General features: G+C 41.5%; 1 protein-coding gene across 1 annotated transcript in view; it reads left to right on the top strand.

Annotated features, from left to right (window-relative positions):
* The window catches only part of NECAB1 (N-terminal EF-hand calcium binding protein 1), a 148,975-nt gene that overhangs the window by 60,427 nt on the left and 60,792 nt on the right, over positions 1–27,756 (top strand). The window contains exons 4-5 of the mRNA XM_038745134.1: positions 2,960–2,985; positions 15,356–15,453. Of these exons, the coding sequence (XP_038601062.1) occupies positions 2,960–2,985; positions 15,356–15,453 (124 nt within the window). The remainder of the gene's footprint in view (positions 1–2,959; positions 2,986–15,355; positions 15,454–27,756) is intronic.

The following is a 27,756-nucleotide window of genomic DNA, read 5'->3' as shown; positions in this document are numbered from 1 at the left end:
TGACTCCTGGGCCTGTGCTCTTTCCAGTAGGCTACACTGCTTATAAGGTATTTGTTTGCCAGAAATGTGTGTTTCATTGTCTATCACCTTGGTTCAGTCAATTAATCAATAGTATTCATTTAGCATTCACTGTGTGCAGAGGACTGTACTAAGTGCTTGGAACAGTGCAGTACAATAGAGGCAGTAAACATGATTCCTGCCCACAAGAAATTTACTGACTAAAGAGGGAGACAGATACTAAAATAAATTACAGATGGATATGTACATAAATACTATGGAGCCAGTATGAATATCGAGTGCTTAAGGAGAATAGATCCAACTGCATAAGTGATGTGAGCCCGTTGTTGGGTAGGGATTATCTGTATTTGTTGCTGAATTGTACAGAGGACTGTATTGCACTTAATACAGTCCTCTGCACTCAATAAATATGACAATGAATGAATGTAGAAGGCAAGGCTTAGACAGGAAAGGGCTCTTTTTATGTGTAAAATAGATTTTGTTCTCAATCCTAGGAACATTGGTTTGAATTTCTGCCTTGAAGCCACATGAACTAGATCCCATTTAACCAACTCGGCTCTACACCACACCATAATTAGCATAAAACCTATAATAATGATAATAATAATAATGGTATTTGTTAAGCACTTACTATGTGCCAAGCACTGTGAAATGTAGATTTTCCTTCCCTGGAATGCAACAATCTCACATAGCTACTAATCTCTGTTGGTATGTTGCTGTAATTTTCATAGAACTATTATCATTGCTATTTAATTATTTGTTGTGTTCACTACCTTGTTTCTTTTGTGTCTAACTTTGGCTCCCCCTTCACCTACCCCCATTCCTTTCAATTGTAAGCTTCCTATGAGCCAGGGGCCGTGTCTAAATCAGTGTTCTTGTACCATTCTTCAGATATTGTTAGGCAGCTCTCTCCTCATGACTGTCAGAAATAATAGTTCTAAAATCTTCTCCATTACACTGTAAAGTCTTCCATTAAAGTGTTAGCTTCTATTGGGAAGGGACCGTATGTTTTACTTTAATTGCATTTTCCCAGGCAACTCATGCATTGCCTTGCACTAAGGAGGTGTTCAATCAGTAGTGTTGAATGAACGCATGAATGCTCTTCCTTGCATAAAAGTTTATATTGATTTGTCAGTCAACTGTATATATTGAGCACTTATTGTGTGCAGAGCACTGTACTAAGTGCTTGGGAGAGTACAATAAAGCAGACACATTCCCTGCCCACATCGAGTTTACAGTCTCCAAGAGAAAGGGTTGATCACTAGTTCACTGTCCTCAGATGTGCTAGGTTTAAAAAAAAATTGAGGATTTTACATAATAATTACTGTGGCATTTGTTAAACATTTATTATGTGTCAAGCACTGTTCTCAGCACTGGGGTAGGTACAGGTTTATTAGGTTGGACACAGTTCCTGTTCCACATGGGGCTCATAGTCAAAATTAGAGGGAGGAAGATTTAATCCCATTTTACAGTTGAGGTAACTTGAGGCACAGAAAATTGAAGTGATTTGCTCAACGTTACACAGCAGGCGAATGGCAGAGCTGATCTTCAGTCCTCTGTTTCCCAGGCCAATGCTCTTTTGCCTAGGTCATGCTGCTTCTTGTGGTATTTGTTAAGCACTTATTTTATGACATTCATATCATTCATTCAGTCATATTTATTGAGTGCTTACTGTGTGCAGAGCACTGTACTAACACTGAGGTAGATATAAGATAATTAGGTCCCATATGGGACTCCCAGGCTATGTAGGAGGGAGAACATGTATTGAATTCTCATTTTGCAGATGAAGAAACTGAGGCACAGAGAAGTTGAGATTTGCCCAAGGTCACACAGCAGATAGGCAGTGGAACCAGAATTAGAATCCAGGTCCTCTGACTCCCAGGACTGTGCTCTTTCCACAGATGACGCTGCTTCTATAAGAATAAAGCCATTTTGTTGTCTTTTGTGATTACAATGGTCATTCCAAATGACTATTGAGCCAAGCTCTCCTAATGCCTGTTTAACTTTTTTTTAACTTTGTTTTATTTAACTGTTTCATTCATTCATTCAATCATATTTATTGAGCACTTACTGTGTGCAGAGCACTGTACTAAGCGCTTGGGAGGTACAAGTTGGCAACATATAGAGATGGTCCCTACCCAACAGTGGGCTCACAGTCAAGAAGGGGGAGACACTTGGAAAGTACAACCAACTGTATGGTATTTTCCCAAGTGCAGTGCTCTATACAGTAAGCACTCAATAAATATCACTGATTGACTGAAAAAGGAAATGGGGAGCATGAGGAAAAGTGGAGCAAGGGGAAGGAAACCTTGTTGTGGGCAGGGATGGGTCAGCCCATTCTATTGTATTGTACCTTTCCAAGCACTTAGTACAGCGTGGCTTAGTGGAAAGGGTGCGGGCTTTGGAGTCAGAGGTCAAGGGTTCAAATCCCGGCTCTGCCAGTTGTCAGCTGTGTGACTTTGGGCAAGTCACTTAACTTCTCTGGGCCTCAGTTACCTCATCTGTAAAATGGGGATTAAGACTATGAGCCCCCCGTGGGACAACCGGATCACTTTGTAACCTCCCCAGTGCTTATAACAGTGCTTTGCACATAGTAAGCGCTTAATGAATGCCATCATTATTATTATTATTATTATAGTAAATACCATAATTACCTCACCCTCAACCCCTCAGCAGCTATGTACATACCTTGAATTTTAATTATATTAATGTCTGTTTCTAGACTGTAAACTCCTTGTTGGAAGGGAACGTGTTATACTGTACTCTCCCAAGCTCTGTACATGATTAATATGATTGATTGGTTCAGGTCTGTTTGCCATTCAAATTCCATAAAGCTCTACTGGTAGATATTTTGGGGTGGAGCAACCAATGTATTCAGTTATTCAATAACCCAAGTCAAATATTTTCAGCTGATCATATTTCCTTTCCTTTGTCTTTTCAGCAATCTTGACACAGAAGAACTGTGTGGTAAGCTTCCTTAAGATTAAACCCACGCATGTCACACTGTACTTGAAGTGTATTTGAGAATGGAAGGGAATAAATGATAAGATGTGATTTGCTTGACTTTGAGCATCTTGGGAAGCATCGAGACATACATCTAAGAAGGATAAAGAGGATATTTCAGAAAAACTATCAAAACCAAATTGGGATCCTCTCAAATGATCAAATAAACACATTTTTCTGTTCTCACTGTTTCACAGGGGGCTCATTATTTTGTTCTTGAGGGATGAGTTGTTACTGAGATGAGTCCATTACTTTCAGAACTATCTCCAGCCAGAACTTATTGTTAAATCAATGTTTAGATTAACTTTGTGTTCTCTTCTGTGGTAAAAATCCTTAGTGAAGTCTATTTATGCCTTTATGTCCTTCCAGCACAGCACAGAAATTTCCTCTTCCTTACTGTATTTCAATTATTAATGAATGACACTAGCAAAACATATAGTTCACTCTTCTTGGATAAATTTCTGCATGTCTAACTCTAAATGATAAAATGATTCATTGTCTTCATGTATCAGAAGAGCAAAGAGATGAGTGAAAAACAAAGTGTTTTGAGATTTTTACATTCCAATGGCAGCAATATGGAAGTGGTGTGAGATTTGATCCTTGTGATATAGCCCCATCTAGGTGAATATGGAAAAGCTTCAATTGCATTTAAGATTAGTCTTCTAGCCTGCTTTCTCAATTTCATGTTGTTTTATTTTTTGGAACTCATTTATATGAGAGAAATTGACTGCCAGCACCGCCAAAGATATGCTGCTTTTCAAAGTTACCATTGGTGTGTTCCATAATAGCCAGTACTTTTGATTGCTACAGTAATAATAATGAGAATATTAATAACAATAGTATTGTGCCAAGCACTGGGGTAGATACATGATAATCAGGTGTACATGGGGCTCACAGCCTAAGTAGAATGATATTGATGATAATGGTATTTGTTAAGTGCTTACTATGTGTCAAGCACTGTTCTAAGCACTGAGGGAGATACAAGGTAATCAGGTTGTCCCATGTGGGGCTCACAGTCTTCAAACCCCATTTTACAGATGAGGTAACTGGGGCACAGAGAAGTTAAGTGACTTGCCCAAAGTCACAGAGCTGACAAATGGCGGAGCAGGGATTAGAACCCATGACTTCTGACTCTTAAACCCGTCCTCTTTCCACTGAGCCACACTGCTTAGAAGGGAGAACACATATTGAATCCCCATTTCGCGGATGAGGGAACTGAGGCACAGTGAACTAGAGTGACTTGCCCAAGTGTGCACAGAAAGTAAGTGCTGGAGCCAGGATTAAAATCCAGGTCCTCTGACTCACAGGCCTATGCTCTTTCCACTACATTATGCAGATTCACATCCTTTCCCACAAGTCTTTAAGATTTTGAGGGTTTTTCTATTTTTCTAGGGTCATCAAGTGGGTTAGAAATGTTAACCAATAAATTACTGTGCTGTCAAGTCGCTTCTGATTCATAGTGACTCTATCTATGTATACATTTTCCCCAGAACGTCCTGTCTTCTGCCATAATCCATCACCTTGCTAATGGTTCTTCCATTATTGTTGTGATGGTGTCTATCCATCTAGCTGCTGGTCTGCCTCTTTCACAGTTTTCCTGAATTTTTCCTAGCATTAATGTCTTCTTCAGAGAATTAGTCCTCCAAAATATGCTACTCTAAGTTGAATCATTTGGCCTTCCAAAGGCCACTCTGGCTTAATTGCTCCAAAATCCATTTATTTGTTTTTTTGGGCAGTCCATGGCATTTGCAAAAACCTTATCCAACATCAAATTTCAAAAGAATCGATGCTCTTTCTAGCCTGTTTTTTCCACTGTCCACCTTCCAGATCCATACACTGTCACTGGAAACACCAAAGAATTGACAATTTGTATTTTTGTGGCAATTGTTACATCAGGACATTTCATAACTTTTTCCAGGCTCTTCATAGCAAGTCTTCCTAACACAAATTTTCGGCGTATTTCTTGACTATTAGTTCTTTTATTATTGATTAAAGATCCCAGCAGAGAAAAATTGTCAATTATTCCAATATTCTGTCCATCCACTACAAATGTGTTAGAACTTTCAGTTGTCATGATCTTTGTTTTGTTGACATTTAAATGTAGGCCCATCTTTTTGCTCTGTTTAGTAATAAGCCCTTCTAGCAGGGTAGTATCATCAGCATTATGAAGGTCGTTTATATTCCTTCCTCCAATCTTTACTCCCTGCACTCTGGCTTCTCATTATGTATTCGGTATAAAGGATGAACAGATACGGCGATAAGATGCATCTTTGCCTTACAGCCTTACTAACGGGAAATCAGTCTTTTTCTCCAGACTCTGTTCTTATTGTAGCCTCCTGTTCACCATACAGGTTCCGTATTAATGCAATTAAATGGTCTGGCATGCCATTTTCCTTTATGTGCTCCAGAGTATCTCATGATCTACGCAGTCAAAGGCCTTAGTATAATCAATGAAACATATGCTGACTTCCTTTTGATATTTTCTTATCCTTTTAATATCTCACATCCCTCATCCTTTCCAGAATCCTGAACTGCACTAAATAACACGTCATTTCACAGAACTAATTGAGAGCAACAAGCTAAATCCCAGATTATTTCTTTTTGTATGTAAATGCAAGACTTTTGTTTCTTCCCAGTTCTGTTTTTTGTCTTCCTCCCACAATTTCCACTCACCTTCGTCTTCATTTAAATCTGAAGAGGAAAAATGACAAATATTAATGAGCAGCTCAATTGTTTAATATGAAGTATTTCACACTTTGGTACTAATTCACAAGACTAGAAAAATAAGAACCTGAGAAAGTCAGCTGCCTTTCAGCTACATTAAAAGCAAGCAAAATGTTTTTTTCTTGTTTTGGCTTTTTTTGTTTTTTAAAGGCAGAAAATCCTTTTTTGGTAGAGACTGCAGACATATGAGCAAGATCTTAATAATGGTATTTAAGTGCTTACTAAGTGCCAGGCACTGTACTAAATGCTGGGGTAGATACAAGATAATCAGGTTGGACACAGTCCCTGTTCCACATAGGGCTCCGAGCCTTAATCCCCATTTTGCAGATGAGGTAACTGAGTCACAGAGAAGTTCAGTGACTTGCTCAAGGTCACACACCAGACAAGAGGTGGAGCCAGGACTAGAACCCAGGTCCTTCTGACTCCCAGGGTCATGCCCTATCCACTAGGCCATGCTGCTTCTCTAATCTTGAATCTCTCTCTGATTTTAATTATTATGAGAAATCATCTAGCACTCTCCCAGAGGCTAACATCTGTACCTCATGGGTAGAAATTGTTCTAATCTCACCCATACGGCTGGGTTTTTTTTTTCTGCTGTCTGGGTTCATGCCCTTAAAATTCTGGGTTTGGATTCATCCAAAACTGGTGCACATCTCATATTCTAGATTGTATACCCTGCTTGGGTGACCAGGAAAGAGATATTTATGCTGGAGTCTAAATAAAATCAATCAGTACACTTGCACCACCAAAGTGATTCCATATCAATTTGCCTGGCTGTGATTCTCATTTGCCAAGTGAACCCCACAACACTTATGTACATACTTTTAAAATTATTTATTGTAAATTACATATTTATTTATATTAATGTATGCCTCCCCCTCTAGAGTGTAAACTTATTGTGGGCAAGGAATGGGTCTGCTAATTCTGAGCCCACTGTTGGGTCGAGACTCTCTCTATATGTTGCCAATTTGTACTTCCCAAGCACTTAGTACAGTGCTCTGCACATAGTAAGCGCTCAATAAATACGATTGATGATGATGATGTATTGTACTTTCCCAAATGCTTAGTACAATGTTCTGCGCATAGTAAGGGCTCAATAAATACCAATGACTGATTGAAGACAAACAGATGACTGGCTTAGTTTGCTGATTTCACATGCCACCCTCATTGTCTGAAGCCCACAGATAGATGATTGCAGTAGGAAAGGTATTTATTCAGAAGCCACTGGGTTCACAACACTGTACTAAGCCCTAGGGAATGTACCATAGAATCAATCAATCAGTGGTATTGAGAACTTACTGGGTATAGAGCACTCTTCTAAGCCCTTGGGATAATATAATAGGGTTGGTAGACACACAGTTCCTGTCCTCAAGGAGCTTACAGAGAATGAGACAATTTCCCTGACCACAGTGAACATAAACGGTAGTGGAGGAGCTTGTTCTCTTAACGGAGAAGTGAGTTTTTACTCTAAACAGAGGAGCTAATGAAGTGAAGGAAGAATTTTACACTCTACCAGACTTACACTTTGGAGCTGACTGTTCTTTCTGTTTGTGAACATTTTATTTCATCACATTTCCTTTTTATATTCAAAACCTTTTTAATATTCCCTATAACCCTTTTTCACATACTCTTCTTGAAATATTCACCACTTTCAACAACCTGCTTAAATTTTTTACCTGCAATTGCAATTTCTCATTAGATTTTGCCCACGTTTTATTATGGTATGACAATGACTTACTTCATTTAGATTCAGTCCTTTTTTTCCACACTCCAACTAACTTGGCCATGCTCAATTTCAGAAGGCTTAGCTTTGTATTCTTACTGCCTTTTGTTCTGGTTTCAACATGAATGGGAACATGATTATTGCTTTCCCAATCCCACCCAGCTTTTAAGCTTTCTCATCATCTCTCTAATTGTAACTGCATTTATGTAGAATCATTCTACTTCAGAACTAAGTGTCTGAGATATTTGTGGATGTGTGGAGGATCGTTGTGATGAATTTTTATGGAATTAGGTTCTTGCTTCTTATTTGGAAGTAATTTTTAAGAAAGATTTTTGAAGACTGGAATATTAAATTTCTAATAAGTCTTTACCAAATAATAAACATCTTGATTGATTTCTATAAATATCTTCCTTCTTATTCATATACCTATGTAATTCAATGTCTTTTTATGCACAAATATTTCCAGCTTGAAACTATAGTGCCTAATTTAGAATCACTAAGTCAATCAATGATATTTATTGATCACCAACTCAATATAAAGCCCTAGCATGGGACTGAGAGTCAGAGGAACTGGGTTCTAATCCCAGCTTCACCACTTAACTGCTGTTTAACCTTGGGGAAGTTGCTTAACTTCTCTGTGCCTCAGTTCCCTCATTGCAGAATGGAGGTTCAATACCTGTGCTCGTTCCTACTTAGAATATGAGCCCATGTGGGACCTGATTATCTTGAATCTACTCAGTATTTATTACAAGTTGTTAGCACATAGTAAACACTTAACAAATGTTATTATTATTATTATTATACTAAGTGCTTGGGAAATTCAGTAGAGGCAAGATATATGTTCCCTTCCTGTCCTCAAGGAATTTTACTGTAACTGGGGAGAATAATGGACAGTGGAGAAAGATGGATAAATGTTATTTACAAGTAATGGGTATAGGAAGAACAAGGATATGACAGGAAATAATATCAAAGTATCAGGAGAAAATAGCAGAATAAATAATTGGGTTCAAATATATATGCAAGCACACTAATACAATATGCAATTTATAATGTGCATTTGTGTATATATGTGTGGTGTTTAAATATGTTTGTGTGTTCCTATATAGATAAATTGAAGCTAGAAATAAATTGTTGGTGTTGGGGTGAACTACTGGGGTGATAATTAATATTGGAGTTACTACCTCCATACCCCTCCCCTCAGCCCATATTTTTCTTAGATGGTAAAATGAAATCAGACAGCTCCCTATAAAGAGCTATTCTGGATACCAGAGGATGGGAATGAGCACAAATCAGAATTTCTTCTAGACTGTGAGCCTGTTGTTGGGTAGGGACCATCTCTATATGCTGCTGATTTGTACTTCCCAAGCACTTAGTACAGTGCTCTGCACACAGTAAGCACTCAATAAATATGAATGAATGATTTTGAACTCCACCTGATGACTCTCCAGAACCATGATTTTACGTTTAACCTAAAATCAATCACTACTATTTCTTGAGTGCTTACTGTGTGCAGGACCCCCTACTAAGCACTTGGGAAAGGACAGTACATTGTAGTTGGTAGACACAATTCCTACCCAATAGGAGCTTACCATGTAATGGAAAGCTAAAATCTTTATTTATAAATATAGTTGCCTTCTTATATCTGACCGCAACGAGGTTGGACAACCTGCAACAAGCAGACTGGGTAAGGACCACAATGGCTACTTTCAAAAATAGAGTTTACTGGGATAAGGCTTCTGGGGCTTGCTTGGCAACCACTTTTGTGATGTCACTCGGGAGTGGGGTTTTATAGACCAAGAGGCTCTACTACACTTCTGCACCCTTTTTGGGAAAGGGCAAAATGTCTCATTGCCCTGAATGCCTTCTGAGGTAGTCCCAGCCCTGGCCACAGACATTTTTATGTCCTCTATTTTTGATATTTCAACCTTATAGATCCCATTTTTTGGAAACCTCCCTTTATCATGCTCTTCCCTATTTGTTAGATAATCTTGTAACTTTGGGCATCTTCTACTAGTCATGACCCTCCGTGTTCACAAAATGGCACACTTGTAATAAATGGTCTTCCACGTTCAAGGTGTTTCCCTTTGAATTGTCTGGCTTTTTTTAACAGCCTATCATGACATTTTTTATGGTATTTACTGATTACTATGTGTCAAACACTGTTCTAACCACTGGGGTACATATAAATTAATTAGAGCAGACACAGTCCCTGTCACACAGGGGGCACTCAGCTTAAGTGGGAGGGAGAACAGGCATTAAGTCCCCATTTTATTGCTGAGGAAACTGAAGCACAGAGAAATGAAATGATTTGCCCAAGGTCACACAGCAAGCAATTGACAGAGCCAGGATTAGAACCCATGTCCTCTGACTCCCAGGACTGTACTCCTTGAATTGGTTCAAATTTTTGGATGATGATAGTCCTCCTTTTAGCTCACATTCAGCTCTGGTCATGACATTCTAGTGATCCCGTTGTTGGGTAGGGATTGTCTCTATCTGTTGCCGAATTGTACTTTCCAGGTGCTTAGTCCAGTGCTCTGCACACAGTAAGTGCTCAATAAATATGACTGAATGAATCATTGACTAGTGAGCAACTAGAACCTTGACCACCTCCTCCACCAGACGGAGTTGCTGGGGTTGGGATGTGCAGCCTGGAGGCCTGGACCCTGGGGTCCCAGATAATTGAAGGAAGGAAGGAGATGGACCACCTAAAACAAGTGGCCAAGCCCAGTCAGTGGAGGACAGGCCATCCCAGTTCAGGACTAGGGAGGGGAGGAGAGGATTTTAGGTTATGAGCTCCTTGGGGGCAGGGATTTTGCCCTCTAAATCTATTTTACTCTCCCAAGGACCTAGTACAGTGCTTTACACATAGTTGGTGCTCAATAAATATTACTGATTGCTTGAGGAAGCAAGGCAGAGAAGGGGAGATAACTGATAGAATGGGCTGCATTGGTCTACAGTCAATCAATCTTTGGTCAGAGCTAGAAGATTTCAAGATATCCAAATTCGATCTCCTTTTTGAGATGGGAAAGTGAATTGCAGAGAAAGAAAAGGAAAAAATGCATTTCCCCATAGACAAAAGGGCTAATTTATTTCCCAGCAGTTATTAGGGCTTTCTGGGAAGAGTTTATCTCCATGCAAGGAGTGGAGTTTGTACCCACTTCTATGGGGAAGCTAAGCCATTAGGAGAAATTGACTGAGCACAAAATGACCCTTCTGCCTCCTGCTGTTCTTTGGCCCAGCTCTGGAAGTAGGCCTGCATCTTGGTAAGAAAACTATTTACCACATTTCCATACACTTGGGATGGTTGGCTAGAGAAATAAAAGTCTTTGTTGTGGTTTTAAATCTTGGCTTTTTCTGTTGAATTTTTCTTTATGTAAATTTTCTCAGTTAAAATATGATTTGAGGGCCATTGCATTTGAAATTCTCTCTCATAAATATTCACAGAATGCCTAAAAGGTTTTCAAAGAACTCAATGCAGCATTTCCATTCAGATCTTGGGCAGATTTCATATCCCCTTTATTGTTTTGGAATGTTTTGATGGCTAGAGGGTTTTTCTTTTGGTTCTTCATTTTAATACTGTAGCAAGGGGGTCTTTATGCCACATTGACCAGCAGCATCACCTTGTGGAAAGAACACAGGCCTGGGATTCAGAGGACCTTGATTCGAATATCAGCTCTGCCACTTCCCTGCTATGTAACGTCTCTGTGCCTCAGTTTCCTCTTTGTTAAAATGGGGATTCAATGTCTGTTCTTTCCCCTCACTTAATCTGTGACCGTCATCTGGGACAGGGTCGGTGTCCAATCTTATTTTGTATCTACCTCTGCACGTAAGAACAATGATTGACATACAGTAAGTGCTTACCAAATATCACAATCATAATTCTTATTATCCGGGGAGGGATAAGGAAGAGGGAAGGAGAGACATGGAGAGGATTTAGAAGATGAGACTGGGGAAAGGCTGTAGAGTCAATTCTCTAGAGATGGGAGGGAAGAGGTAGGACGAGTCTACCAATAGAGCAAAAGTGAGAAAAATAGACAGGCTGGCAGTATTAGGAGGGAGGTGGACCAAAATATATCCCAAAAGGGACAATCAATGCTCCCAACTTTTCCAAGATGGGATCATGAGTGGCAGAGAATGATTAGACATTTGACAGGTATTAGGAGCATCCTCACTCCTTCACTGCCCCATGCTCCTCCTCCTCCTCCTCCTCATTCCCACTGAAAAAGTCAACATGAAGTCTCCAATCTGTTTTCAAAATCTACCCCATCTACTTGGGTCTCTGACTCCAGTTCCTTATACCTCTTAAAAACACCTACCCCCATCCTTCTCACCACACTGACTGCTAAAATAAGGCTTTGACTTTCCATGGTGGCCCATCAATCAATCATTGGTATATATTGAATGCTTTCTGTGTTTGCAGAGCATTTTCTCTGACTTCAAATGTGCTCTAGCCTCTCACACAATAAAAAAAGCCTTTCCTTGATTCCACAGCGCCATTTAGCCATCACCCCCATCTTCCTGCTCCCTTTCCTGTCTAAACACCTTGAACAAATTCTATACACCCACCAATTTCACCACCTCTCCACCAACTCTCTTCTTGGTCCATTATCATAATGACTTAGTGGATAGGGCATGGGCCTGGGAATGAGAAGGTCATGGGTGAATCAGAAGGTCATGGCTCTGCCACTTTAATAATAATAATAATAATAATGGCACTTATTAAACACTTACTATGTGTAAAGCACTGTTTTAAGCACTGGGGAGGTTACAAGGTGATCAGGCTGTCCCACCAAGGGCTCACAGTCTTAATCCCCATTTTACAGATGAGGTCACTGAGGCACAGAGAAGTTGTGATTTGCCCAAAGTCACACAGCTGACAATTGGCAGCGCCAGGATTTGAATCCATGACCTCTGACTCCAAAGCCCATGCTCTTTTCACTGAGCCACACTTGTCTACTGGGTGACCTTGAACAAGTCACTTCACTTCTCTGTGCCTCAGTTACCTCATCTCTCAAATGGGGATTGAGACTGTGAGCCCCACAGGGGACAGGGACTGTGTCCAACTCAATTTGCTTGTATCTACCCCAGATCTTAGTAGGGTGCCTGGCACATAGTGAGCACTTAACAAATATTGTTATTATTAGCCTCCTCGCTGACCTTCCCACCTCCTCACTCTCCCCACTCCAACCCATACTTCATTCACTCTGTTGCCCAGATTATTTTTTTCTAAAAGTCGTTTAGTCCATATCTTTCCACTTCTCAAGACCCTCCGATTGTTGCCCATTCACCTCTGCATTAAACAGAAAGCAGGGCAGCATGGCCAGTGGATTGAGCACGGGCCTGGGAATCAGAATGACCTGGGTTCTAATCCTGGCTCTGCCACTTGTCTGCTGTGTGATCTTGGGCAAGACATTTATTTCTCTGTGCCTCAGTTAACCTCATCTGTAAAACAGGGATTAATACTGTGAGCCCCATGTGGGACATGGACTGTGTCCAGTTCATTAAGTTGTGTTTTCCCCAGTGCTTAGTCCAATGCATGACACACAGTAAGCGTTCAACAAATACCACTGGAAAAAAAAAACTCCTTTCCATTGACTTTAAGGCACTCAATCAGTTCACTCTCTCCTACCATAACTTGATTTCCTATTACATTCCAGTTTACACACTCCACTCCTCTAACACCAACCTACTTACTGTACATCCATTCCATCTATCCTGCCAATGACTCCTTGCATATATCTTCCCTCTGGCCTGGAACTCTCTTTCCCTTCGTAGTTGACAGACCCTCACTCTCCCTTCCTACGAAGGAGCGTGGCTCAGTGGAAAGAGCCTGGGCTTGGGAATCAGAGGTCATGGGTTCTAATCCCAGCTCTGCCGCTTGTCAGCTATGTAACTTCGGGCAAGTCACTTAACTTTTCTGGGCCTCAGTTGCCTCATCTGTAAAATGGGGATTAAGACTGTGAGCCCCACGTGGGACAACCTGATCACCTTGTATCCCCCCAGTGCTTAGAACAGTGCTTTGCACATAGTAAGGGCTTAACAAATGCTATTATTATTATTATTACAAAGCCATTGTAAAGTCATATCTCTACCAAGAGGACTCCCCAGTTTAGCCTTCATTTCCCCTAATCACTCCCCTTTCTATGTCACCTATGCACTTGAATCTCCACACTTATGTCACTTGAAAGCCACCCCACCCTCAGACTCATAGCACTTACGTACATATCCTTATATCCTGACATTTCCCTCTATCTGTAGTCCATGTTAATCATATTTATCGAGTGCTTACTGTGTGCAGATAATTATACTAAGCACTTGAGAGTGTACAGTATAGCAGAGTTGGTAGATGCATTCCTGCCCACATCGAGCATATAGTCTAGAGGGGGAGAAAGATATTAAATGTAAATAAATGACAGAAATGAACATAAGTGCTGTGGGACTGAAGGAGCGGTGAACATAGGATGAAAGTTCAAGTGCAATGGCAACATAGAAGGGAGTGGGAGAAGAGGAAATGAGGGCTTAATAAGGGAAGGCCTCTTGGAGGAGATGTGCCTCCAATGGGACTTTGGAGTTGGAGAGAGTGATCTTCTGTTGGATATGAAGAGGCATGGTGTTTCAGACCGGAGGCAGGTTGTGGGTGAGGGATTGGCAGCGAGGCAGATGAGACTGAGGTACAATGAATAAGTTGGCATTTAGAGGAGTCAAGTGTGCAGGTTGGGTTGTATTAGGAAATCAGAAAGGTAAAGTAGAAGGGGGCAAGGTAATTGAGAACCTTAAAGTTCATGATAAGGAGTTTCTGTTTGATATGGAAGTAGATGGGCAACTACTAGAGGGTCTTGAGGAATAGGGAAACATGGACTGAACAGATTATGTAAAAGAATGATCTGGGCAGCAGAGTGAAGTATGGACTGGAGTGGGGAGACCCAGGAGGCAAGGAGGTCGGCAAGAAGGCTGATGCCGTATTCAAGGCAGAATAGGATCAATACTTGGATTAATGTGGTAGCAGGAAAGGGCAGATTTGAATGATGATGTGAAGGTTGCATGACAGATTGAATATAAGGGTTGAATGAGAGGGATGAGTTGAGGGTAATGCCAAGTTGTGAGACAGGGAGGATGATGGTGCTGTCTACAGTGATGGGGGAGTCAGGGGGATGACAGGGATTGGGTGGAAAGATAAGGAGTTCTGTTTTGGACATGTTAAATTTGAGGAGGTAACTTGACTATATCAGCTTACCTTCTCAGAGTCTTCCTCTTTGACTGTAAACTCCTAGTGGGCAGGGACTGTGCCCACCAACTCAACTGCAGCATGGCCTAGTGGAAAGAGCATGGGCCTGAAAATCAGAGGATGTGAATTCTAATCCAGGCTCTGCCACGTGTCTGCTGTGTGACCTTGGGCAAGTCGCTTCACTTCTCTGTGCCTTGGTTCCCTCATCTGTAAAATGGGGATTAAGACTGTGAGGACCAGACATGGACTTTGTCTGACCTGATTACCTTGTATCTACCCCAGTGCTTAGAACAGTGCTTGGCACATAGTACACACTTAGAAACTACCACAATTATTACTCTCCCAAGAGTTTCGTATAGTATTCTGTATACTGCAAGTGCTTGAAGACCATTGGTTGTTTGATTTATTTTTCCATGACTTGCTAAATGTAGAGGGCATCTTTCCCCTAAAGTTAAGATACTGTTCTCTTCAGCACCAAGTTTTCTTTTTAGATTGAAAAATAAAATGACATCCCAGTGAGTTATCCACATGTGGAAATCCTTCAGTCTTTGGTTAGACTCGGCCTAATATACTCAACTTTCAGATAATTGTTGGTCAGATTCATTTGCCTCTGAAATTCTGTGATCTAAAATCACATTTCCTGCCTGTTTTTCTCATTCCAGAATATTTTTCTCAGCACTTGGGTGAATATGAGAATGTGCTCTCAGCTTTAGAAGATTTAAATCTCTCCATCCTGAAGGCAATGGACAAAACCAAGAAAGTAGGAGAAAGCTTCTTTTTAATATTCCATTTCACTTTGCTTCGCAATGGCATTGTTATCACCATTTGTTATTGCTGATCTGCTACACAGGAATTATTGGTAGTCCTGAGTATATTACTGTCAATCCTGGCTTTTCCTTCTCAGTGGAAACCTCCTTAAGAGAAACAAGTACATTTTGAATGCTTAAATTAGGAAGAAATTAAAATCTGGAATATGTAATCCAAATTGGCATTATTTCTCAACAGGAAACTTTCCTTCCAGGCCTGCATACCATGACCCTCTTCCCCGAATGTTTTGGGAGGTATTAAATAAATAATAATAATAATAATAATGATGATGGTATTTAAGTGCATACTATATGTCACTCACTGTTCTAAGCACTGGGGTAGATGCAAGCTAATCAAGTTGGACACAGTCTCTTTCCCACAAAGGGCTCACAGTCTTTATCCCCATTTTACAGAAAATAATGATAGCATTTCTTAAGTGCTTATTATGTGAAAGGTGCTGTTCTAAAATGAGATAAGTGGGGCACAGAGCCATGTCTGGCTCAATCGTGGCTGGATCTGGGGACCCAAGATTGAGTTGGAACCATTTATTCAATCAATCAATGGTATTTATTAATAATGATGGCATTTGTTAAGCGCCATGTGCAAAGCACTGTTCTATTATTGAGCGCTTATTATATGTAGAGCACTGTAGTAAGCACTTGAGAGAGTACAACACAAAAGAATTAGCAAACATGTTCCCTGCTCATAATGAGCTTACATCCAGACATCTGAAGCACATTATCACTTGATAATAACGATGGCATTTATTAAGCGCTTACTATGTGCAGAGCACTGTTCTAAGCGCTGGGGAGGTTACAAGGTGATCAGGTTGTCCCACGTGGGGCTCAATCAATCAATCAATCATATTTATTGAGCGCTTACTGTGTGCAGAGCACTGTACTAAGCGCTTGGGAAGCACAAGTTGGCAACATATGGACAGTCGTCATCGACCAAAACATAATCTTACTATTTCCTAATTCCAGCATTAGTTGTTGCCTGTCTACTTGTTTTGTTTTATTGTCTGCCTCCTCCTGAATTGTACTTTCCAAGCTCTTAGTACAGTGCTCTGCACACAGTAAGCACTCAATAAATATGAATGAATGAATGAATGAATGAATGAAATCCAAGCTGTGATGCTTACTTTTATGTCCCCCTAATTGGAAGGCAGAGAAGGAAGTCAGGTATAAGAATTTAAAAGAAAAAAGGAGTAGACATTCTGGAAGTCAGAAGGACCTGGGCTCTAATTCTGGTTCCACCACTTATCTGTATGCCCTTGGGCAAGTCACTTTACTTCTCTGTGCCTTTGTAACCTCATCTGAAAAATGGGAACTGAGACTACAAGCCCCGTGTGGGACAGGAACGTTTTCCAACCTAATTTGCTTGTAACCACCCCAGCACTTATTACCGTGCTTGGCACATAGTAAGCGCTTAACAAATATCACAAACATCATCAATAAGCATACCCACTCTTCTGAGCTCATAAGGGACTCTGATTTGACAGATAACATTGTTCAGCTGTCAATTAAACTGGGAATTGATTTCTAACAGCCAGAAAGCCTTTTGTATCGGGTACCGAATCAATCCTTTAGAGTCTCCCAATGCTAGATGTCCTATTCTGCAGGAGTGATTAATTGATTGGTCTAATATGCCTTTTTAATTTCCTGATTTGGCATTATTCTTTTGTTAGTTTTCTGGCTGCATACCTCACCTGAGACATAATAATAATAATAATAATAATAATGATGGCATTTATTAAGAGCTTACTACGTGCAAAGCACTGTTCTAAGCACTGGGGAGTTTACAAGGTGATCAGGTTGTCCCACATGGGGCTTACAGGCTTAATCCCCATTTGACAGATGAGGTAACTGAGGCCCAGAGAAGTTAAGTGACTTGCCCAAAGTCACACAGCTGACAAGTGGCGGAGCCAGGATTTGATCCCATGACCTCTGACTCCAAAGCCCGTACTCTTTCCACTGGGCCACGGTTGCTCCTGCAATTAAGGTGGGGAAGTGTCTGTCAGAATCAATCGATGGTATTTGTTGACTTCTTACTCTATAGGGAGCACTGTGCAGAGCACTTTACAAGACAATTGAGCAAGTAGGCAATATTTTCAAAAGAGCCAGAGTCCAAGAACCTGTTGGGTACTTGACAGACTGAGCCAATGCAAATTGTTTGACTGTATTGCTAGAGAAGCAGTGTGGTCTAGTGGATAGAGCATGGGCCTAGGAGACAAAAAGACCTGGGTTCTAATCCCAGCTCTGCCACTTGTCTGCTGTGTGACCTACGACAAGCTATTTAACTTCTCTGCGCCTGTTACCTCATCTGCAAAATTGGGATTAAGCCTGTGAGCCCCATATGGGGCAAAGACTGTCCAACCTGATTGCATTGTATCTAACCAGCACTTAGAATAGTGCCTGGCTCATAGTAAGTGCTTAAAAAATACCAAAAAAAGACTATATATCCTTAGCAGCTTTTTAATCAATCAGCCACATTTATTGAGGACTTGTTGTGTACACAGCACCAAGCTAAATTCTTGGACTATGACAGAGTTTGTAGATAATTCCCTGACTTCCAGAATACAAGTCATGCCCCCTAAAGAACTTCTTCCTCAACTTTCATATCATTCAGAGGGGGAAAGAAAGAACTCTGAATCACCTAGCCTCCGACTAATAAATCATGGTCTCTTGGGCAGCTACATTTCCAGCACTATTGGATTTGGAGACCCAAGAAAATAATTGATAACTATTAACTGTCTCTCAGCAATTGACTTGTCCAGGGATTTTCCTGGAAAGAGCCAGAGGGAAAGCTGTCCCAATTAAAATTTCAAAGTTGTGAACACAGTCTATCAATCAACCAGTGGCATTTATTTTGTTTATGTGTGCACTTGTTGTGAACTAAGCGCCAGAGAGAGTACAGTATAACAGATTTGGTAGACACACTCCGTGACCACAATGAACTTACAGTTTAGAGGTACTCATTGTAGTGGTTTATGCTCAGTAAGGTCTCAGTCAATACTATTCCATCCTACCCACCTATTTCCTTCCTACCCTCTTACCCGGGTTTTCTAATCGTTCTTTCCTAAAATGCCTCTGTGTTCCAAATCCCTGTTGTCCTCTATGTAAACAGGTAGGTGTGGGTTTTCTTTCAAAACTGTTGAATATAAGGCACAACTGACTTGACTACTGTTAGGCATAAAACTAAAAATAAAACTGCCTGACTAGCCAAGTGAAAAAAATAGGGCCTGGGGGAGAACATTGATAATTGCTAGAAGTAAATAGAATGAGGCATTTAAGAATCACTCTGCAAATTAATTATACAGAAGTCTTGGAAGAGGAGAGTACTGGGGGGAGGCAGTGTCCTGAGAGGCAGCAAAATGGAAAGGAAGGGAGTACAGACGAGGAGAGGAATGAGCAGTAGAACTTCATTTGAAATAATGATCTTACCTAAACGTTTTTAAGGTGCCTTGAGCATTGCAGAGCAAAGCTTTAGTGCCACAAAGCATTCCCGTTACATTCTCCAGGGACCAGTGATGCTGAGTCCCTGTTGGTAAGAGCAGGCAATAATAATAAGTATGGCATTTGTTAACTGTATGCCAGGCACTGTACTAAGATCTGGGGTGGATACAAGCAAAGTGGGTTTGACACATTCCCTGCCCCGCATAGGGCTCACAGTCTCATTCCCCATTTTACAGATGAGGTAACTGAGGCATGCAGAAGTGAAGTGGCTTGCCTAAGGTCACACAGCAGACAGGTGACAGAGCCAGGATTAGAACTCATGACCTTCTGACACCCAGGCCCGTGCTCTATTCACTACACCATGCTGCTTCCCTGAGGCAATAACTCTCAGCTTAATAGAAATTCCCAAACTTACTGTTTGTGTTTAAGTTCCCTTATTCAAGGGGCATACTGAAGCAGCGTGGTTTAATGGATAGAGCACGGGCCCGGGCGTCAGAAGGACCTGCATTGTAAAACAGGCTCTTCCACATGTCTGCTGTGTGAGCTTGGGCAAGTCACTTCAATTCTTTGGACCTCAGTTCCCCCACGTGTAATAATGGGGATTTAGAGTGTGACCCCCATGCGAAGCAGGGACTGTGTTCAACCAGATTGACTTGTATCTACTCTAGCTTTTAGAACAGTGCTTGGCACATAGTAAGCATTTAACAAGTACCATAATAATTATTATTATTATTGGTAAACTGGGCATTTGTGCAGGACTCATTTCCCTTAAGCATCTCTTCCCTTTTACCCTCTCCACACAAGCCCCAGGGGGCTCTCCATTGCCTCAAAGGTGGGGGTGGGGTGTGGGGGGAGGCAATTTGTTATATTGCATTAGAGAAGGAGCATGGCATAGTGGCTAGAGCATGGGCCTAAGAGTCAGAAGGTCATGGGTTCTAATCCCAGCTTCGCCATGTGTCTGCTCTGTTCCTCAATTACCTCATCTGTAAAATGGAGATTAAGATAGTGAGCCCTATGGGAGGTATGGACCGTGTCCAACCTAATTAGCTTGTATCTACCGCAGCACTTAGTACAATGCCTGGCACATAGTAAGTGCTTAACAAATATCACAGTCCCCAGACTGAGCCCCCTTTTTCTTCTCCTCCTCCCCATCCCCTCGCCCTACCTCCTTCCCCTCCCCACAGCACTTGTGTGTATATATATATATATATATATATATATATATATATATATATATATCTACAGATTTATTACACTATTTTACTTGTACATATTTACTTTTCTATTTATTTTGTTAATAATGTGCATAAAGCTTTAATTATATTTGTTCTAACGATTTTGACACCTGTCTACTTGTTTTGTTTTGTTGTCTGTCTTCCCCTTCCAGACCGTGAGCCCGTTGTTGGGTAGGGACCATCTCTATATGTTGACGACTTGTGCTTCCCAAGCGCTTAGTACAGTGGTCTGCACACAATAAGCACTCAATAAATATGATTGATTAATAGATTGCCTCTAGTAGGGTGTTGACTGCCACTGATCAAGACTGATACTGATCAGTTCACCCAGCCACCCTGGTTCTACCTGGACCATGTCCCCCAGCCCATCTAAAAACAGCCCTGAAAGTACCAAATCTGGAATCTAACAATAGTGTGTAATAAATGCTAACTATGTGCAGAGCACTGTACTAAGCACTTAGGAGGGTACAATAGCAGCAGTAATGACAAGCCCTGGGCTTTAGTTTGGGGCACACAGCTTTCTGGGAAAGGTGGACAGGAGGTCAAATCAAGTTCCTTCCTGCTGATCTTTCTAATCTTAATAACCTCTTGTTACTAATGTTTCTGGAAGAGAAAATCCCAAGGAGAAACTTAGCCTCATAGAATGCTCCCACATGGAGAGACAGTGAGAGGGAGAAGCTTCTCAATTCTGCATTTAATTGGAAAAAATGCTTCCATATGAAGGCAAATTAGATAATGGTCCCTTTCCTTTAAGAAGAAATTAGCAATGGCATCATCTGTGAGTGGCCTCACAAGGCCTACCACCAGCGCATTGCTTTTCTTCTCTGAATCAGTCAGTCAATCAATCAAGAGTATTTATTGAGTACTTACTGTGTGCAGAGCACTGTACCAGCACTTGGGAGAGTACAGTACAACGAAGTGGGTAGACATGTTCCTGGCCCACAAGGAGCTCACAGTCTAGAGGGGGAGACGGACTTTGATTAATCAGTCAATGGTATTTCATGAGTGCTTACTATGTGGAGAGCACTGTACTAAGCACTTGGGAGAGTACAATGCAATAGAATTAGTAAACACATCCCCTGCCCATAACTAGTTTACAATCTATAGAGGAAGACAGACATTAGTATAAATATGTAATTAATAATATATAATTTTAAAATAGGAGAGTACAATACAATAGAATTAGTAAACACATCCCCTGCCCATAACAAGTTTACAGTCTATAGAGGAAGACAGACATTAGTATAAATGGGTAATTAATAATATATAATTTTAAAATATGTACGTAAGTGCTGTGGGGTTGGGGTTGGGGCAAATATAAAATGCCCAAAGGTCACAGATCCAAGTGCTTAGATGATGCAGAAAGGAGAGGGAGCAGGGGAAAAGAGGACTTAATCTGGGAAGGCTTCTTGGAGGAGGTGTGATCTTAATACTGTTTTGAAGGTGGGGAGGGTGGTGATTTGGCATATATGGAGGAGGAGGGAGTTCCGGGCTAGGGGAAGGCTGTGGGAAAGGGGTTGGCAGTGAGATAGATGAAATAGATTAAAATAAATTATGGATAGGTCCATAGTGCTATGGGGTTTAGTGTGGAATAAATATCAGATGATTAGAGGGTTCAGATCCAAATGTACAGGTAACAAAGAAGGGAGAAGGAGTAGAGGCAGTGAGGGCTTTGTTAGGAAAGGTTTGTCCAGGGCTGTACACACAGTGGCAGCAAATATAACACAAAAACTTTTTTAATGGTATTTATTAAGGTCTTATGTACCAGGAACTGTACTAAACAATGGGATAGCAATAATAATAATTGTGGTATTAAAGTGCTTACTACGTGCCATAAACTGTACTAAATGCTGGGGTGAATACAAGCCAAATCAGGTTGGACACAGTCCCCATCCTACATGGACAGCTCAGTTTCAATCCCCACTTTACAGATGAAGTAACTGAGGCACAGAGAAGTGAAGTGACTTGCCCAAGGTCACACAGCAGACAAGTGGTGGAATTGGCATTAGAACCCATGACCAGAACCCATTACTGCATCAGCCTCCTCTCTGATCTCCCATCCTCCTGTCTCTCCCCACTTCAATCTATACTTTACACTGCTGTCCGGATCATCTTTGTGCAGAAATGCTCTGGGCATGTTACTCCCCTCCTCAAAAAATCTCCAGTGGCTACCAATCAACCTACGCATCAGGCAAAAACTCCTCGCTCTCTGCTTCAAGGCTGTCCATCACCTCGCCCCCTTCTACCTCACCTCCCTTCTTTCCTTCTAAAGCCCAGCCCGCACCCTTCGCTCCTCGGCCACTAACCTCCTCACTGTGCCTCGTTCTTGCCCGTCCTGCAGTCAACCCCCGGCCCACGTCCCTCCCCTGGCCTGGAATGCCCTCCCTCCGCACATCCGCCATGCTAGCTGTCTTCCTCCCTTCAAAGCCCTAATGAGAGCTCACCTCCTCCAGGAGGCCTTCCCAGACTGACCCCCCCCCCTCCTTCCTCTCCCCCTCCTCCCCCTCCCCATCACCCCCACCTTACCTCTTTCCCCTCCCCACAGCACCTGTATATATGTTTGTACAGATTTATTACTCTATTTTACTTGTACATATTTACTCTTCTATTTATTTTATTTTGTTAATGTGTTTTGTTTTGTTGTCTTTCTCCCCATTCTAGACTGTGAGCCCGCTGTTGGGTAGGGACCGTCTCTATATGTTGCCAACTTGTACTTCCCAAGCGCTTAGTACAGTGCTCTGCACACAGTAAGCGCTCGATAAATACGATTGAATGAATGAATTAGGTCATGAGGAGCTGCAAGGTGCTAATGTAATTCTTGCTTTGAGAAAAATCACCTTTAAATCTCAATTATTCTTATTGAACTAATAATAATAATGGTATTTAAGTGCTTACTATGTGTAAAGCCCTGTTCTAAGCACTGGACTAATCTTTGGGCGGTTGCCCCCTACTTAGTCCTGGTGTACAAATACTAAAGAAAAAAAGGCATTTCAATAATTCAAAATCTGGCAAAATGAAATACTAGCTCAAACCTCAGAGAGTACTATGTTGGATTTACAGACAGGCAAGCTTATTTATTTGCAAAAACCCCAAGAATATCCTTTGGTAGGGGAAAAAAAAAAGATTTCTTTTGTGCTATTACCCACGGATCCACAAATCAATGTGAGATTATGGACAGACTGAATTTGCCTCGTTAAATCCAAGGCAGACTCCGTTAATTATCATTGAGTTATTGAGTTGGGAAGGTCTTCATTAAGTTTTCCTTTGTTCGTAAGGAACAATGATTTTGCTGGCTGTTGGAAATCAAATCAATAAAATTAAGAGCACTGAAGAAAACATAATGAGAGGAAATCAGTCTCCTGGTTGATGCTACAACACAGTGGGAATAAAATCACACCCCTGGACACTCATTTTAATGCACTGAGCAAGCTTTTACTAACCACAGGAGAGGCCGATGGCAATGTGAAAAGGATGATCAATAATAGAACTCTTAGGACTAAAATACAAATCAGCCCTATGGGCAAACTGGAAGGAAAGCGCAGTACTTGAGCTAGTTATTTCCTTATACACCTACAAGTTTATTTCCATTCTCAAACATGGCAACATAGAATGGGTTAAACATTCCAGCTCAACCATCGAACTCTGTTTTCAGCAGGACATGAGAATGTCACCATCTGGAGCTCCATCTGCCACCGAGTGGTTTGACCATCTCAGAAATGGTTTCCAGGGGGCATTTAGCTGATTGGGCTGGCACATGGGAAAGACGTGTTCTCAGTGAGGAACAGCTTGACCTAGGGGACAGACCTCCACCCTGGGGGTCAGAAGGACCTGGCTTCTAATGCTGGCTTCACCAGTTGTCTGCTGTGTGTGACTGTGGGCAATTTGCTTCATTTCTCTGTACCCGTTACCTCATCTGTAAAATGATGATTAAGACTGTGAGCCCCACATGGGACAGGGAATATGTCCAACCTGATTAGTTTGTATCTACCCCAGCGCTTAGAACAGTGCCCGACACTGAATAAGCACTTGACGAACACCATCATCCACAGTGTCCACCCTTCCGTGATCCAAGTTGTCTCGCCTCACACATGATAGCCATCTCTCTGTCCCCTGGAGGAGCCCTCCTAATCTGACGTGGCCTAAAAAGAGGGCTAGTCGTACTCGTCCCCCTTTTTAGTTGCCTGTCAGTCTGCCTCTGCTGCGATCTTTGTCCTCCCTCCAGTGGGGGCCTCATGCTCATACTGTCTGAATGTAAGGTAGTTCTTGACCAATCAATCAATCATTCATACAGTTGTATTTGAGCACTTGCTGTGCACTGTACTAAGTGCTTGGGAGTGTACAATACAACAATAAACAGACACACTCCCTGCCTATAATGAACTTAGAGTCTAGAGGTAGGAGCCAGATACCAATACAAATAAATTGCAGATATGTATATAAGTGCTGTGGGACTGGGAGGGGGTGGAAGAGCAAAGGGAGCAAGTCAGGGCAATGCAGAAGGGAGTGGGAGAAGAGGAAAGGAGGAGGATTAGTCTGGAAGTCCTCTTGGAAGATGTGTGCCCTCAAGAAGGCTTTGAAGTGGAGGAGAGTAATTGTCTGTTGGATTTGAGGAGGGAGGGCATTCCAGACCAGAGGATGTGGGCTACTGGTCAGCAGCGAGATAGGTGAGATCGAGGCACATTGAGAAGGCTGACAGAGGAGCTAAGGGTGTAGGCTGTGTTGGAGAAGGAATTATATTTTTTGAGTGCTTATTGCATGCACAGCACTGTACTAAACGCTCAGGAAAGTACATATAGCAGAGTTGGTAGACATGGTCCCTCCCCACAAGGAGCCTGCAGTCTAGCAGGGGAGACAGACATTCAGGTAAATAAATTATGGATATGTGCTATGGGGTCAAGGGAGGGGTGAATAAAGGGAAAAAATCCAAGTGCAAAGGTGATGCAGAAGGGAATGGGAGAAGAGGAAATGAGGGCTTAGGGCAGGCCTCTTGGAGGAGTTGTACTTTTAATAAGGTTTTAAAAATGGAGAGAGTGATTGTTGGATATGAAGAAGGAGGGTATTCCAGGCCAGAGGGTAGCTATAGATGAGAGGTCATCGATGAGATAGATGAGATCGAGGTATAGTGATTAGGTTGGCATTAGAGGAACAAAGTGTGCACGCTTGGTTGTACTAGGAAAGCAGTGAGGTAACGTAGAAGGGGCAAGATGATTGAGTGCTTTAAAGTCGATGGTGAGGAGTGTCTGTTTGATGTGAAGGTGGATGGGCAACCACTGGAAGTTCTTGTAAAATGAGGAAACATGGACTGAAAGGTACTGTAGAATAATGAACCGGGCAGCAGAGTGATGTAAAGACTGGAGTGCAAGGGAGACGGGAGGCTGGATGGTCAGCAAAGGGACTGTTGCAGTAATCAAGAAGAGATAGGGCATGTGCTTGGATTAACATGGTATCTTAATATTTGAAGATGATACTGATCTATGGGTAAATGTGGAGAAAAGGCCAATGTCAGGTTGCTTGTGTCAGGCACACAGAGTTGCTCCTTGTTGGGCTAACTGGATTTGCTGTTCACACAACCTGATGATGCTCCCTTTTTGCCTTTTATAACTTACAAACCTCTTAAAACTTCTTCTCAGAAAGAGCTGCTCATTTTCTTGATTTCAGGGTCCAACTGTATTTTCTGCTGTAGATATCTCCCAACTTTCTGTTGGGAAGCTGCATTCTCCAAGTTGTACTTTATTGTATTCATTCATTCAATCGTATTTATCGAATGCTTACTGTATGGAAAGCACTGCACTAAATGCTTGGGAGAGTCCAATATAACAATAAGTAGACACTCTCCCTGCCCACAGAGAGCTTGTATCCTTCCTTCCTTCTTGCTTTTTCTTTCCTTCCAGCTTCCTTCAGATGCTCAGATATCTTATAGCAACACAATCCCTACAGCTCAGTGTTTTACATCTACTTCTCCAGTCCCTTCCAAATCACAAAGGCTTTAAGCATATTCTCATTTCCTGAGATTATCAAAAGTGGCAGAAACTCAATCACATGCCTCTTTATCCCTAGGGAGCTAACTGAGTCAGAGTTAATGGGCCCAAGGCTAAGAAGATGAGTTTATCTTCTTGTAACTGTTTGGCAAGAGATTAGTATCCCGGTCTCTGCAGGGAACAGAAGAGGAACAATAAATGGGAAGGAAAATGAGAGTGGCTCCTTGAAATCTCCTCTTTAAAACAGTCTGTTTGCTGCAGAGTTTCACAGAATCTATGGTCATCAGTGCAGTGCTCCCTTAAGCACAAACTATCGGGCCTTTGAACGCTATTATTATTATGGTATGTACGTATCAGAGAATTGTGATTACGTATTATGTAGAAATAGAAATAGTAATAGTAATAGAATAATAGTAGTAGAAATATGATTACGTATTATGGTATGTACGTGTATCAGAGAAGCAGCGTGGCTCAGTGGAAAGAGCACGGGCTTTGGAGTCAGAGGTCATGGGTTCAAATCCCGGCTCCGCCAACTGTCAGCTGTGTGATTTTGGGCAAGTCACTTAACTTCTCTGGGCCTCAGTTCCCTCATCTGTAAAATGGGGATTAAGACTGTGAGCCCCCCGTGGGACAACCTGATCTCCTTGTAACCTCCCCAGCGCTTAGAACAGTGCTTTGCACGTAGTAAGCGCTTAATAAACGCCATCATTATTATTATTATGTACGTGCATACTATGTGCCAAGCCCTGTTCTAACCACTGAGGTAGATACAAGGTAATCAGGTTGTCCCACATGGGGCTCACACTCTTAATTCCCATTTTACAGATGAGGTAACTGAGGCACAGATAAGTGACTTGCCCAAGGTAATACAGCAGACATGTGGTGGAGCTGGCGTTAGAGCCCAGGTTCTTCCAACTCCCAGACCCTTGCTCTATTAACTAAGCCACGCGACTTAAACCATTATGCTTCTCACTAAGCCATATTGCTTCTCACTAAGCCATGCTGCTTGTGTGGTGAAATTCTGACCCAGTACACCATCGAAAAATGGATCCGTTTGTGAAGTTGGAAATTTCACATAATTTAAAAAAAGATACTTTTGTGAACCTGAACTATGTGTATGGCCTACCAACTAGCTTACGGTGCCTTATTAATGCTTTCGTCTGGAAGTGTAATTTCTGAGAAACCAAGGTGAATGTCTGAGAAAAACAGGAATCAACCACATGTAAAGGCAACTAAACTGTATCACTGTAAGAATATCCTTAGAATCAGTCAGTTTATGGGATGATTATTTTCATTTTAAATATTGCTGCCAGGATCAACTAATTATTTGCAGGTCACATTATAAAAAAATCACCCTATGTTGTAACACTAGGGGAGAATTTTGTTAGATATACCTTGGGTCTTCACCAAAGTGGAAAATGTGATTCATTGCTTCTAAAAAGCAGAATGTTAATTTTAAGGAGAAGGATTGGATCAAAATATTTTTCCCTTTTAGGGACAGGAAGAAAAAGTAGGTGAGAAAGGGAAACAATCAAAGTCTTCTTTAGCTAAACATTAGCAAACTTTCCAGCAGCCAGAGAACCCCTTC

This window comes from Tachyglossus aculeatus, chromosome 4, assembly GCF_015852505.1.
Source record: "Tachyglossus aculeatus isolate mTacAcu1 chromosome 4, mTacAcu1.pri, whole genome shotgun sequence".
NCBI classification, from domain to species: Eukaryota; Metazoa; Chordata; class Mammalia; order Monotremata; family Tachyglossidae; genus Tachyglossus; species Tachyglossus aculeatus.
This window is presented reverse-complemented; position numbering and strand designations above follow the sequence as displayed.